Raw genomic sequence first — 13,473 nt, forward strand, 5'->3', positions numbered from 1 at the left:
GGAAACGGAAACGAGTTTCCGAAACGGGAAGCGATATGAAACGCGACCTCCCCAAATTTTGGAAACGGGGAAACGCGAATATATATATATATATATATATATCTATATATATATATATATATATCTATATATATTAAAAATATTTAAAAATTATTAATATATATATATGTGCAATCATAAAGCATTAATGATACATTTACATTATATGATTATAATTTATTACATTTAAACATTAAGATTAAATTTACATCACATTTACTCATGAGTCATGAATAATCACATAATGAAAATAAAAATATAGGAACTGGAAAATCCAAAATCAGCCTTTATTTATATTAGTATATGAGGCTGCAAGAGCTATAGAGACAAGTCACAAAAGACTAATCCTCATCATAACAATCCTCATAAAAAATAGAAGCAGCGGAATGCTCAACAGTGGATGGTGGTGCTGAAGAAGATGATGCACCAATTCCACTTCCAGAATCGTCCTCAATATTCAGGGCAGCAAGAGAGAGATCCAAATCAGGATTTTCTGCATCCACATCCCATTCTTTAGAAGGACCACTGTTGTATTCTGGACCCCTACGAGATGCAAGGCGAAGGTTGGAGTGCACATAAACAAGATCCTTTGCTTTCTGTGAGCCCAACCTATTGCGCTCCACAGAATGAATAAAACCATAAGTGCTCCAATTCCTTTCTTCTGATGAAGAGCTTGCCACTTGTGAAAGAATATGAATGGCAAGGCTTTGCAAATGTACACCATTTGCTCCATGACAAATCCACCACCTAACTGGAATCATGGTGCTTCTCTCCTCCAAAGCTGATATATCTGCATAATCATCTATTCCTGCAGCAAAACTGGCAAATTCCTCCTTTACCTCCCTATGTAGATGAGAAGGAAACATTCTCATAAGTGCTTTTTCACCCCAGTAGCCACCTCTCTATCCTTATGGGGTGCCTTCCTCTTCCCATTGCTTTTAGCAATAAGCTCCTCATCATAAAATTTGGGGTTCAAAGCATGTGCTAAAGTGTGCAATGGTGTATTGAAATTGTTCCACCTGTCAACAATGATTTTCTTGATCAAACCAGCAAAATGATCATCAACAAACAAAAGTTGTGGAGACTCCTGCGAAATGATTTCCATAGTTTTCTCAACCATGGAATCCATGCCATCATATACCTCTCCCAAGAAAGGTTGGTCAGTGTCAGCACTTCGGAGAAGCTCAAATGCAGGGGTTGTGAACTTTAGCAAGAAATCTACCTTGCTCCATCAATCCTCATCAAGGCACAATCTACGCACCATAGATTCCCGCTCTGAATCTGCTTGTCTCCACTCAATCCAAAGTTGACTCACAACCATAGAAACTAATGCATGCTTAACCTCAACAAGGCGGCGCAACATCACGAAGTTTGAGGCATATCTTGTCTCAGCAACTTTTAACAACTCCAATTTGGAGTACTCTCGAAATATGGCCTGAGACTGGTGGTGGTTGGTGATGAATTTGATAATCTCCCTTGCTTCCCCTGTGACTTCCTTTATCCAGGAAACTTTGTTGTCGATCTCCTCTAAGATCAGATTCAGATTATGGACAATGCATGGTGTCCAAAAGATGTGGTCATACCTCCCCTCAATAATTAAACCTGCAGCTTTGCAAATTGGTGCATTATCCGTGATAACTTGCACCACCTTGTTAGGCCCTATTTGTTCAATAGCTTTTATAATAACATCAGCAATGAACTGTGCATCTTTCACCTTTCCTGAGCAGTCTTCTGCCTTGATAAACATTGCTCCTTTGGGGGAAGTGGCAATGATATTTATCAATGGTCTGCGCCTCATATCTGTCCAACCATCTGAGACTATGGTAACCCCAGAGCTACTCCAGGAAGAACGAATTGGAGCTAAAATGTCCTCCACAAGTTCCTTCTCATTTTTGAGAAGCTGGGTTCTGACTTTCTCATAGTTGGGCCCCTTGTACTCTTGAGGAGCTTCGTTAACTACCCTTATCATATCTTGCCAGTAAGGAGAGCGAACAACATTGAATGGGATACCACATGCATAAATGCACCTAGCCACTCTGGAATCAACTTCTTCTCTTGCTTGCACATTCACCAATCTAGCAATTCTGCTATCCTGAACTGAATGGGATGCCCCTGGGCCTCTGGTATTTTTGGGTGCTGGTTGTTCATGTTCTTGAGTGTGACCAACTCTCCTCTTTCTTGCTTCAGCTACAATCCTTGGCTCAATGTTAGATGGAGCTTGAGTAAGGTCATCATGCCTTCTCTTAGTACCATCCGCCTCATCTTGCTCTCTTTGATATGCCCTCCTTACCAACGGATTTGATGTTTTTGTGCAACCTGAAATCCCCTGTCCTCCTCCATGCAATAGATGCGCCTTCACTCTTGGGTAGGAGCCCTTGTACGTATTATTGCAAAGATTGCATCGCCATTCCCATGAGCCACCACCTCCACATCTTTGAAGCTTCGTCACATGCCTCCAAAGAGGATAATATTCAGCCCTTGGGTTGGCCCTAGGGTTTGAAGTTGCAGCTGCACTTTGGCTGGAAGCCATTGCTGCAAAAATAAATTAAAAAATAAATCTGTAAATAATAAAAACGTTTTTCATATTTTTGGCTGTATAAACCCTAGAAAAATTAAAGAAATAGTAAGAAAAAAACTAAGAAATGAATGTGGCTTACCCAAATTAATTTTCTGTGGCTGAATCTACCCTAAAATGCCAGAAAAGAGGAGAAATATGGCTGTAGCTGAGCCAAATCTGCTGCAAAAATAAATTTAAAAAACAAATCTATCAATAAAAAACGTTTTTCATATTTTTAGCTGCCTAAACCCTAGAAGAATTGAAGAAATAGTAAGAAAATACTAAAAAAATGAATGTGGCTTACCCAAATTAATTATCTGTGGCTGAGACTACCCCGAAATGCCAGAAAAGAGAAGAGAAATATGGTTGTAGCTGAGCCAAATCTGCTGCTACTGAAATCTCTTGCTGAAATCTCTTTCTCTTGCTGCTGAAATCTCTTTCTCCTGCTGCTGAAATCTACTTTGCTCACTGCTCAAAACACCCTAGCTGAAACAACTGCCAGTCTCCAAGAGAAACGACTTGCTGAATAGTGTGATGAGAGAATGAGACAAACTGCTCTTTTATAACTTTAGAATAGGTTTCCAGAACATCCTGGAAACCCTAAAAAAATTTAAAAACAAATTAAAAAAAATTAAAAAACAACTGTTTTTTTGGGGAAACGTGGCCCGTACGGCCTGGAAACGCGTTTCCGGCCGTACGACCACATTTCCGTTTCGGGAAACGTGGCCATACGGCCGGAAACGCGTTTCCAGGCCGTACGGTACGGGGAAACGCGTTTCGTTTCGTTTCCCCTGGGGAAACGACCCCTAGGGCCACGTTTCCTGCAACTTAGTAGAATACTTATCTTTAGAGAAAAGTCAACTCCCTCTTAATCTTGGACCTTTTGTAATTTTCACCATCCTAGTCTTCACATCAGCATGATGTCATTTAAGTCATTCCCAAGAGGTAGGGTTTCTTCTTTTAGTGGAAACGATCAGTCCTAGGGTTAGGGTTTTCTTAGTTCAATTTTTTTGCTAGGGTTTATAAACCCTAGATGCTTCAATGTCCAAAGTCTTCAAGACCTGCCATCCTTCAGATTTACAAATTCTGCAAGTATACTAATGCGTTAGCTGCAAACACTAGAAATGCCATCTACATGCCTTCTCTACTTGAGATGGAGTTATTGATGTTTCTAACTTTGATCATAAAACCTTCATCTTTGCATGCAAGGATCTGAACACTTATGATGGCAGCAATTATTAATGTATCCTCATATACTACATCAGATGTCAACAATCTAAGTGTGATTCCTTCATAGTAGATCTAGCAATGTGATTGACGAGGTCTTCTAAGGGCATACATCTTAGTTTTGATGAACTTAGGAGACATTGGATGCATGAGAACTTCGTAATGCACTTACAACGTAGATCTATGCTTTGTTTCAGTTATCCTAGTTCTTGAGATGAAAACGAAAATTATACATACCTTTTGAGAAGTAGTATTTCGACCTTACCCATCCAACTTTATATCACGGAGATGAGCTACAAAAGCTCGTCCCTTTTCACAAAGTTCTGGTTCTTTGCAACAGAGATAATTCAACTTTCTTCAACTGATATGTATCTTTTTCTTCCAACAGAAGTACCTCAGGTCTTCAGCCTTTAAATTAGGATACGAATCACAATGATCAGCATGGTTTCTACATCTATCAAATTAAGATACGAATCAGGTCAATGGCCTTCAAATTAGGATACGAATCAGGTCTGTAATGTCTCGAATAGTTTAGACTCCTTCCATATACATGCTCAGATTTGTCTTAATTCAGGTTTCTTGTTTAGTCTTCAGATTATTCAAAGATGAATTTCGCAAGTTCTATGACTTGGTAGATTATTCTTCAGACTTGGATCATAAGAAACTCGAACTCAAACTTGTCCTCTTTCCACAAGAATAAAGAAGCTTGGTCTTGACTTCTCAGGTCCGAACTTTGTCTTGCCCAGGAGTATAAACTAGAGATTGTTTATGACACAGACCATCCTTCATTTGGGGCTCGTTTACAATGCACAGGAGTTCAGAACTTGTAGTACGCATCAAACCTTGGACTGAGGAAATTTGGGCTTGAACAGAGACAGAACTTGGATCAATTGCAGACCTGATTGAGCTCAGACTTCTGGTTATACCTCGTAGAATTTCGGACAGAATTGGGTCATTATTTTTGGATGCCATATAGGTTACTGAGATATCATTCCTTCTTTTGTCATCAAACTAGCCTCTTCTAATTGCAACTTCTGAAGAAAACTTGGACCTTGGCAACACAGAGATGATAAGGTAACTTGAATATCACAGAGATAGGTCATAGTGTAATTCTGATTTCATAAAGAACTCAGACCAATACTTCAGATACCACTGCTCTTCAACTTCCTAGCTCTGATACCATGTTGAAATTCAACTGCAAGGTGGAATTTCTGACCTTGATAATTACTTGTGAAGATATTTATTGCTCCTTCTTAGATTTTCTTTATTATTCATCAAGCAATTATCAATTTATAATTTTATACATTCAGATACAGGAAAAATAAAGATCACAGTGCACAAGAGACAAGTGACACCAGAAATTAGGCCAGTGGACAGGGCAAAACCCAGCAATCCTTTCCTTATAGAATCTTTTGTCAACAAGAGAAATCCAAGTCATAGACAAACTGACCACTAACCCAATTGCCAAGTCAGCCCTCCTTAATAGCTCAAATTCTGCCACAATTCTGTCCACAAGATCTTCAACAAGTCGTATCACATGATGCCACTTTCCTGTCCTTAGAAATCATGTTCCAAAAAGATCGAGTGCCTTCAGAAAGTAGCATAGCCACAGAATAGATAGTGCCTCAGGTAGGTCGCATTCCACAGAAATACAGTCCTTCAGATGCTCGCATTCCACAGAGATTAGTCCTTAAGATAGCTCGCATTTCACAGAAATACAGTCTCACATAACACAGGATTGTAGTGCCACAGATAGCTCGCATACTTCAGAGATGTAGTGCCACAAATAGCTCGCATTTATTCCACAGACTTTCGCATATATTAGCCTCAGGAACCTCACACTTTATCCTTGTACTTCTGCCTCAGATCAGTCGTCCGAATTCTGTGTTTGATGGAGACAAATTGGGTCTATTTATAGATGATTGTTCATGCGAAGGGGCACGTCTTTTGGGAAGGCCGACTTCTCTTCTGGAGGGCTGACTTGGTCAACTTGGAAACATAAAAACATACTTTTTAAAATTCAATTTTCTTTCTTTTATATGTCCAAATGGGATATGATAAAATAACGTTTCTTTTGACTCAAATAAATTCTTTTTGACTCGTTACAAAATCATAATTATGAAGACTGAACCTAGTTACAATTTCAACAACGGAAAAAGGAGATTTGCTTCCAAGCAGCTCCCTAGGACAACGCGATCAGCTGCCACTGGCCAGCCTTTGCTGAGAGTAAATAGCGCAACATCAAAGTATCTATTGCTTATCATGGAGGAGTAGCCCAGATCCGCCCTTATCTGAAACCTGCAGTCTCGGCCTGTCTCTGAAACCCTAATTCGCAGAAGGAGCTCCATCTCTGCTCGTCTTCGTAATCCAAGGAACTTTCAACAAGTGCTTCTAGTATTACCAATACAATTTGATCTCTGGTTTAATACAGTTGAGTGAAGCGAACAAAGTTCCTTCTACAAATTAATTACTCCAAAAGACTTGGAATATAAAGATATCCATGAGGATACAAATATTATATATTAAATGTGTGAATAAGAATAAGAATGATTTACAATGAGAACGAGAGGCTTGCTTATATATCAAGCAAGTGTCTCTTCATGGAGAGTCATGTCCTATTTAGACATGCTTTTTTAACCTAACTACTAATTATTATTAACTAATCATTATTACAATTATCCTCATTACTTATATTTATATTATTTATATATATTTTATTCGTAACATTGCCTTCTTCCTCAAAAAGCTTTGTCCTCAAAGCTTGTTAATGAAAAAGGCTTGATCTCTTTTTCGGCTTCAAATGACTTTCTCTCTCGGAACAATCATCTTCGTCGATACAAGTTGATATGATCTTCTAAGTGACAAACAAAATTGTCGCATTGAGAAGGGATCAGACCATCCTAGATTAATTTTCTGTGGAATATTTTGATCACTGGAATTTTGTAACGACTTGTGAGCATAAGGCAAGATTGATTTTACGTCTGTATTCTCTAAAACATCAATTTGTTGTTTCTGGTTTGAATGGTCCCGATACGTAGCTTGGTTGAGTTGTCTACTCTCATGATTCAGAGGTTGATATGGGACTTTACTTCCCCTTATTAGGTATGTGAATTTTTTTTGATTTACTTTAGGGGATGATGTTGTTGAGTTCATTACCAAACCTTCACTTGGGGTGTTTATCATCTGAACTGCAACATCTAAGCGTATCTTTTCTTCAACTTGCTTGTCTTCTTCTTGAGTTGTGACATTCACTGGATCGTATTTGTTGTTTTGTCATCAACTTGAATTCCTACATTTGATGCTTCCTTCTTGATAAGTTGTTGTACCTTGTTTTCTAATTACTTCTTATCCTTCTTAAGTTTCTTAATTTGCATCAGTAATTTTTCACTATGGTTTTTAAGTCGAGAAACTTCTTCATTTTTGTCAACAATGATTTTGTCAATTTCATTTTGCATATTTTGTAATACTTTTTACCTTCTTGAGAAATTACTTTTGAAATATCTGATATATCTTCTGGCGTTACTGAATTTGGTTTCAGTGTAACATCTTGGAGTGTTATTTTCTTCTTCTTGTAAGAAAATGTTAGAAACTTTTTCTTCGTATTTAAGATGAAAGATCCTACCGTTTCCATCCATGGTGATCCCAAAATAATGTCACCTTGATTGTTCCATAGGGTGTGAACTAAGAATTGCGATACAAAAGTATAATCTTCAATGTTTAACTGTAAATTAGCTATGTCATATTTTTTATTGCGAAAAAAGTCTAATTTTTCAGTCATATTTGACTCTGGGATCACTAGTTGTTTTGCGATTTTAGGTGTTATATAATTTGCATCTTCTGCCGGAGAAATAGAAATAATAACATCTTTTCCTGTGAGATTTCCTTTAATGTTAAATAGTGCTTTACCGTCTCTGGGTAAGGTTTCTGGGAATCTTTTGGCCTTCATTTTTGTATTAGACTCCATTTTGCTTCTTGAATATTAAATACTTTTTAAATCATTTTTTTTAATAAATCTCTTTTTTTCTTTTCTCTTTTTTTTTTTTTCTAATCTCTTCTTTTTTATAAATACCCTTCTTTTATTTTTATTTTTATTTTTTTTATAAATACCTCCTTATATATCCTTAAGATATATATATATATATATATATATATATATATATTTGAATAGCTAAGGTCAACCTTTTAAAAAAAAATTATTTTAATTATTCCTTTACCTTTTTCCCAGTTGACTTGAAATGTAATATATATATATATATATATATGTTTGTTAACTAAAAGGATTAATTTGTGGATTAATATCAACTGTTGTACCGGCGCGATGGTATGAAGGAAAGCGATGGTCCGGGTAACTAGATGTTGTAGACTTTGGCACTGTTGTATGTCCCTTTTTTTTGATTGAAATTAATCAATGGTTCGAACTATTGCTTTGTATGCTGGATGGAGTAGGGAACGATGGTTGGTGAGTAGGTGTGAAGTTTCGTGGGTCAGCGTGGTCGGAAGCTGTGCGGCGGGCTGTGGATGGTAAGTTTGGTGGGGGAATTCGATTATGAGCGGTGGTCCGTGGGATGACGACTGTGGGGGTTCTGTTCTACAGTGGTTAGTTGCAGGCAGGGACAAGGATTTTTTTTTTTAAATTTCAACAACGACAACGAGAGTTTCAAATGGACGTCAGACGAGGGTTTGATGGAAGCTATTATTGAGGTGGTCGGGCGTTTTTTTGGACGACGGTGATGGTAGTCAGGTGGTTGATAGGGATCGATTAGCACTGCGGTGTTGTGATGGCTGTTGGATTGTCGTCGGAAAAAAGGGAAGAGGTAGCAGTGGCACGAGGGTTCAGCAAGGAACAAGGAATGGTGATGGGTGTTATCCGTGGTGCGTGTGCGTCACTGGAAACAGGAATGTCAATGGTTTGGCGGCCTTGTAGGCAATGGAGCAAGGTGGCAAAATGACTTCCATGAAAATCGGGATGACGATAAACTACTGACAGATGATGGTCTACAGTGGCAGTGGAATAGTATAAGCAACTATGGTAGTGTCTGAAGTTGTGGGAGTTTGGATTGTTGCGGTGGCCGGTTAGGGTCGTAGGTGGTGCTGAGCAAATGGAGTGGACGGTTGCAGCAATGTCGACTTGGTGGTTATTGCTGCAGCAGTCTGTCAACTTTTGTTGTCAAGGCTATATGTGGTTATTGTGTTGCGGCGCTGTAGCTTACGAAACTATCGGCCACCTGCAAAATCTAGCTACATTGTGTTCAACCTACGTAGGCTGATAATTTCCTCCCTTCCTCTTTTTTATATAATTTCTATAATCTCTTTTTTTTATGTGTACTTTTTTTTATTAATTTTTTATTTATTAAGAAAATGGCCAAAGACCTGAAAATGGAGAATCTCCCAATGTGTAGCGAAACACTTCAATTATGACAACAACAAGGTTGATGACGATTGATGGCCAAGGGCCGGTGACCGGAGAACGAGCTCTGTGTAGCAGTGAAGCGGCCAAGGATCGACTGCTCCGATACCAAATGAAGCGAACAACGTTCCTTCTACAAATTAATTACTCCAGAAGACTTGGAATATAAAGATATCTATGAGGATACAAATATTATATATTAAATGTGTGAATAAGAATAAGAATGATTTACAATGAGAACGAGAGGCTTGCTTATATATCAAGCGTCTCTTCATGGAGAGTCATGTCCTATTTAGACATGCCTTTTCAACCTAACTACTAATTATTATTAACTTATCATTATTATAATTATCCTCGTTACTTATATTTATATTATTTATATATATTTTATTTGTAACATTGAGGGGGAATTTTGGATTTATTTTTCTCTTCTGCCAAGTGGATATACTCTTTCTTGCTTCTGCCCTTTGTAAATACTAGCAATATAATATAATAAGTATTTTTTGATTAACAAGTATCCGCAGGCCCTGATGGTTATAGTTCAATTGGTCAAGTTCTTGTCGCTAAAGCATCTTGCTAATGGGAGGTAACGGGGTCAATTCTCCTCGACAGCCTTGGGGTTAAGCTCTGCTAATAAGTCAGCAGGATGTGATCCCTTTGGGTGGATCTGCCTGGATATTTCCAAGGAAAAAAACAAGTATCCGCACCATCCACAAAGTGAAGGTTCATGTATATTTTACAGCCAAGTCCAATCCAGTCCTTGGCCCAGCAAAGTTCCATTACAACTCAGAAACTATCTTCCAAGCTGCCAAATCCTTGTAAGAATTACCAAACTTGACAATTTGAAGGATCTTCCTCCCTGACCATGTTGCAAATACAAAAATGTCCTCCGACAGCTGTTAAATGTGTGACTGTCTCTAGTGGGTGTCTAATTAATATTGACCTCCAGTTGACATTTTGTTTTACTGTTCTCTAACTTCTTGCTTATCTGTTTTGCTTAGAAGTTAGAACCTAATCTTCTCTGTAAAGGTCCCTTCAATAATTTTCCATAGAAAGTTCAATACCATTTTATATCATTATCTGTTTGTTTAGGAATAATTCTTTTGGAGGTCTTATTTACAGCTAGTACTTTGTTGTGACAGTCTTCTAAGTAATATTTCCCCACTTTTCTTTGAAACAAATCCGATTTGATCTTTCCATGATGATTCAGGTGCTGTAAATGATGTTCACCCACTGGAATTGCATCTTGCCAACCGGCTTGACCGAGACACTAGTGGAGTAATGGTCATTACCAAGTTGCATAAAATAGCAGGCCAGCTTGTGAAGGCATTTACAGATCGGAAGGTGAGAAAAACTTATCTTGCCCTGTGTATTGGACCTGCTCCAAAGTGGAACAATATCTATATCGAATCTGGGCATGGGAGATCGAAGTTTGGTGCATGGCGTGTGTATTCTAGGACAGATGTTGGAAGGATTCTTCCAGGTGGCACTGTTGTTAGGGAGATGGCAACTCATTTTAAGGTCTTAGCTGTAAATGCGAACCATAGAATGCACCATGACAGTGTTGATGAGGCACAAATTTCTTCTCAAGGCATTGCTTTTGACCTTGAAGAAGACAGATTTGTTACAGTTGGAGATAATGGCTCTATGGATAGTATAGAGAAATTGGTGGTCACAGAACAAAATTTCAAGGTGGCTGGACTAGACTGTGACATTGTTAGCTCACCAAAAATCAGAAAGAATGATGAAGTGCTAATAAGAGCTTCTCCTCTAAGTGGAAGAACACATCAAATTCGTTTGCATTGCCAATACATGGGATTGCCTATTAGAGGGGATGTGAAATATGAAGGGCCACATACCTGGAAAGGTATAACCTATGCCAATCATGCTCTGCATGCAGAGAGTCTCTGCTTTGAGCATCCTGTCACAGGTAATATGGTTAAATTGCATGCTCCTCTTCCCCAATGGGTAATGGAAGCTTACTGATACTGTCCTAGGTTGTTCAATGTTGCTTCCCCTTAATTCCTGATCGTTCAATTTATTTATTTTCCTTTATTCTTATGGTTGAAACTTGAAAAAAAGGAGAACACGTTAGACAATTATCATCATTTCCTCAGTTTCTCTTTTTGTGAAGATTATGCTATTTTTTCTTTCCATTTTGCTTCAAATTTGAATATAAGATGGCAATAATGAATAGGATATACTTAGTGGTTATGGATATGTTCTCAAGGTCTTTATGGAGTAGGTCCCAATTTGCTTCTTATCGCATTTCACATCTTAATTCCTAATGTAGGGATACTAAAGAAATGTGATTTAGAAGTAAAGGAAAATTGAATAAGCAGAAAATGGCCAGTGAGACTGTTGCCCCTTTATTTATCAGTTTAAGGGCAATTTTGCATAGCCCTTGTAAAGCTGTGATAATGATGTGTTTCAAATGGATGATTTGCATTGCACAACGGATTCTCTTAAGCAACTCTGTTAAAAGTAAAGGCTGGAATTTGTGTCCCTACTGGTGTACTTTAATATATTTTATTTGCAGTTGGAGGAAGTTATGTTGTTACAGCTTTACATCTCTTTTGTTTTGCTTCATTCAAACATATCAGCCAATGTAAGAGGGTGCCTCCATCTGGATCTCTGCTATTCAGCTAATAGTGAAGTGCGATATAAGGACAAGCTGTTTTGCTCATCAGGATTGCTACAGTATTAAAGTGCCCATTCTGCTATACAATAATTATGAGAAGTAGCTCCAAGAGTTAGCTCAATTGGTCAAGTCGGGGCCTTGCCAGATGGGAGGTCATAGGGTCGATTCCCATAAGCTCTTGGCATCAGGTCTGTTGATGGCCGAAAGGTTTGATCCCCTGCGGATCAGCCTAGTCTCTAAGCCGTGGACGTATCGGCCACCCAGTGACCAAGGGTGAGAAGTGGTCACTGGAGTCTGGTACAAAGAACAGTTAGTTACAAAGATAACCATGGAAATTTGTCTATTGTTTTGAACCTTTTTTTGAGTGAGCCATCAATGTAGCTAGCATCACACCCTCATTGAGAAAGCAGGTCTCAATTGCAGATAATCACCCACGACAACCTGCCCAGGATTTCTACCAGAGTCCTTTTCTCATAATATTTCACATGAACTGCTAGATTAACCCCTTCATTCCCTCACCTAAATATACTAATCCCAATCCCTTGCTCCCTTTAAAAAACTCTGTTTTCCCGTCTCTGTGGTTGGGGTTTTTTCTTTGCAATTGTGAACAATGGAGGGAGGAAAGAAGCCATACAACAAAGGAGGTCAGGTGTCAAGGTTTGAGCCACTTGACACCAAAGAATTGAGGTCTTCAGCATTTGCCAGACAATGTTTCCAAAAGGTGGGCTGTTTAGGGTTTTGTGAGCAAATTCAACAAGTAGGATATCATGCCAAGTTAACCAGTCTTTTTGCCACAAACCTTAGGAGTGATAAGGTCAACATTGCAGGGTTCAACTTCATCATTTCAACTGAGGCCATAGCTACAGCTACAGGGATACCAAATAGTGGAGAAAAATGGTTCAAACACTCAGATTTGGACATTCTAAACTATAGAGCTTTCATAAAAATTCAGTATAAAGAGGTTCCCAAGAGTGTTTTTCCTTTTGGACTGTTGCTTGAAAAGTTTGCTCCATTAATGAAGTTCATTATGAAATATTTTACATGTGAGGGCAGGTTTTCAACAGTGTATAAGTATCATATCAGATTATTGATGCACTTCACCGGTGTAAAGCCTCTCAACCTACCTCACTACCTCTACAGAAATTTAGTTAAGATGGCAAAGAAAGTGCAAAACAGAAAGGGTGATCACCAAGCTAGTCTCTACCACCATGCTTTAATTAAAATCATTGTCCTACACCAGCTTGAACAGATGAACATCTCTTGGGAAACCTTCATGCAATCCACAGTTTTTCTGCCTTCTACTAGTTAGCCTACTAGCCACAGTACACCACCAGCATCATCCAAACCAAGGGAGGTTGGCTCATCTAGCAGAGTTTCAGTGAAGAGGACACCTAGGGCAGAAATCACTCAGACCTACATCAGAGGGAAGAGGCTTGTGTTTGCTCCTAGAGAAGAGGAAAGGGCCAAGCCTACTTCAGTTGACAGGGAAGCATTTCCACATCACCATGAGACATCATTCCATGAGCATATTCATGAAAAATAGGGCAAATCATTGAAGCAACTTGTCATGGAGAAGGAGGCTGAGATTAGAGGTTTGAAAGA

At 38.6% G+C, this 13,473-nt stretch overlaps 1 protein-coding gene across 2 annotated transcripts in view; it reads left to right on the forward strand.

Moving 5' to 3' along the window:
- LOC149247661 (RNA pseudouridine synthase 1-like) overlaps positions 1-11,669 on the forward strand; it is a 124,980-nt gene extending 113,311 nt beyond the window's left edge. For both annotated transcript variants that reach the window (XM_089458274.1, XM_089458273.1), the window contains one exon: positions 10,441-11,669. In XM_089458274.1, the coding sequence (XP_089314400.1) occupies positions 10,441-11,216 (776 nt within the window). In that variant the 3' untranslated portion in view covers positions 11,217-11,669. The remainder of the gene's footprint in view (positions 1-10,440) is intronic.
- Positions 11,670-13,473: the final 1,804 nt, after the last annotated feature.

Source organism: Pinus tabuliformis, chromosome 7, assembly GCF_031772625.1.
Source record: "Pinus tabuliformis cultivar Carrire ecotype Pingquan chromosome 7, CPIR1, whole genome shotgun sequence".
Classification (NCBI taxonomy): Eukaryota; Viridiplantae; Streptophyta; class Pinopsida; order Pinales; family Pinaceae; genus Pinus; species Pinus tabuliformis.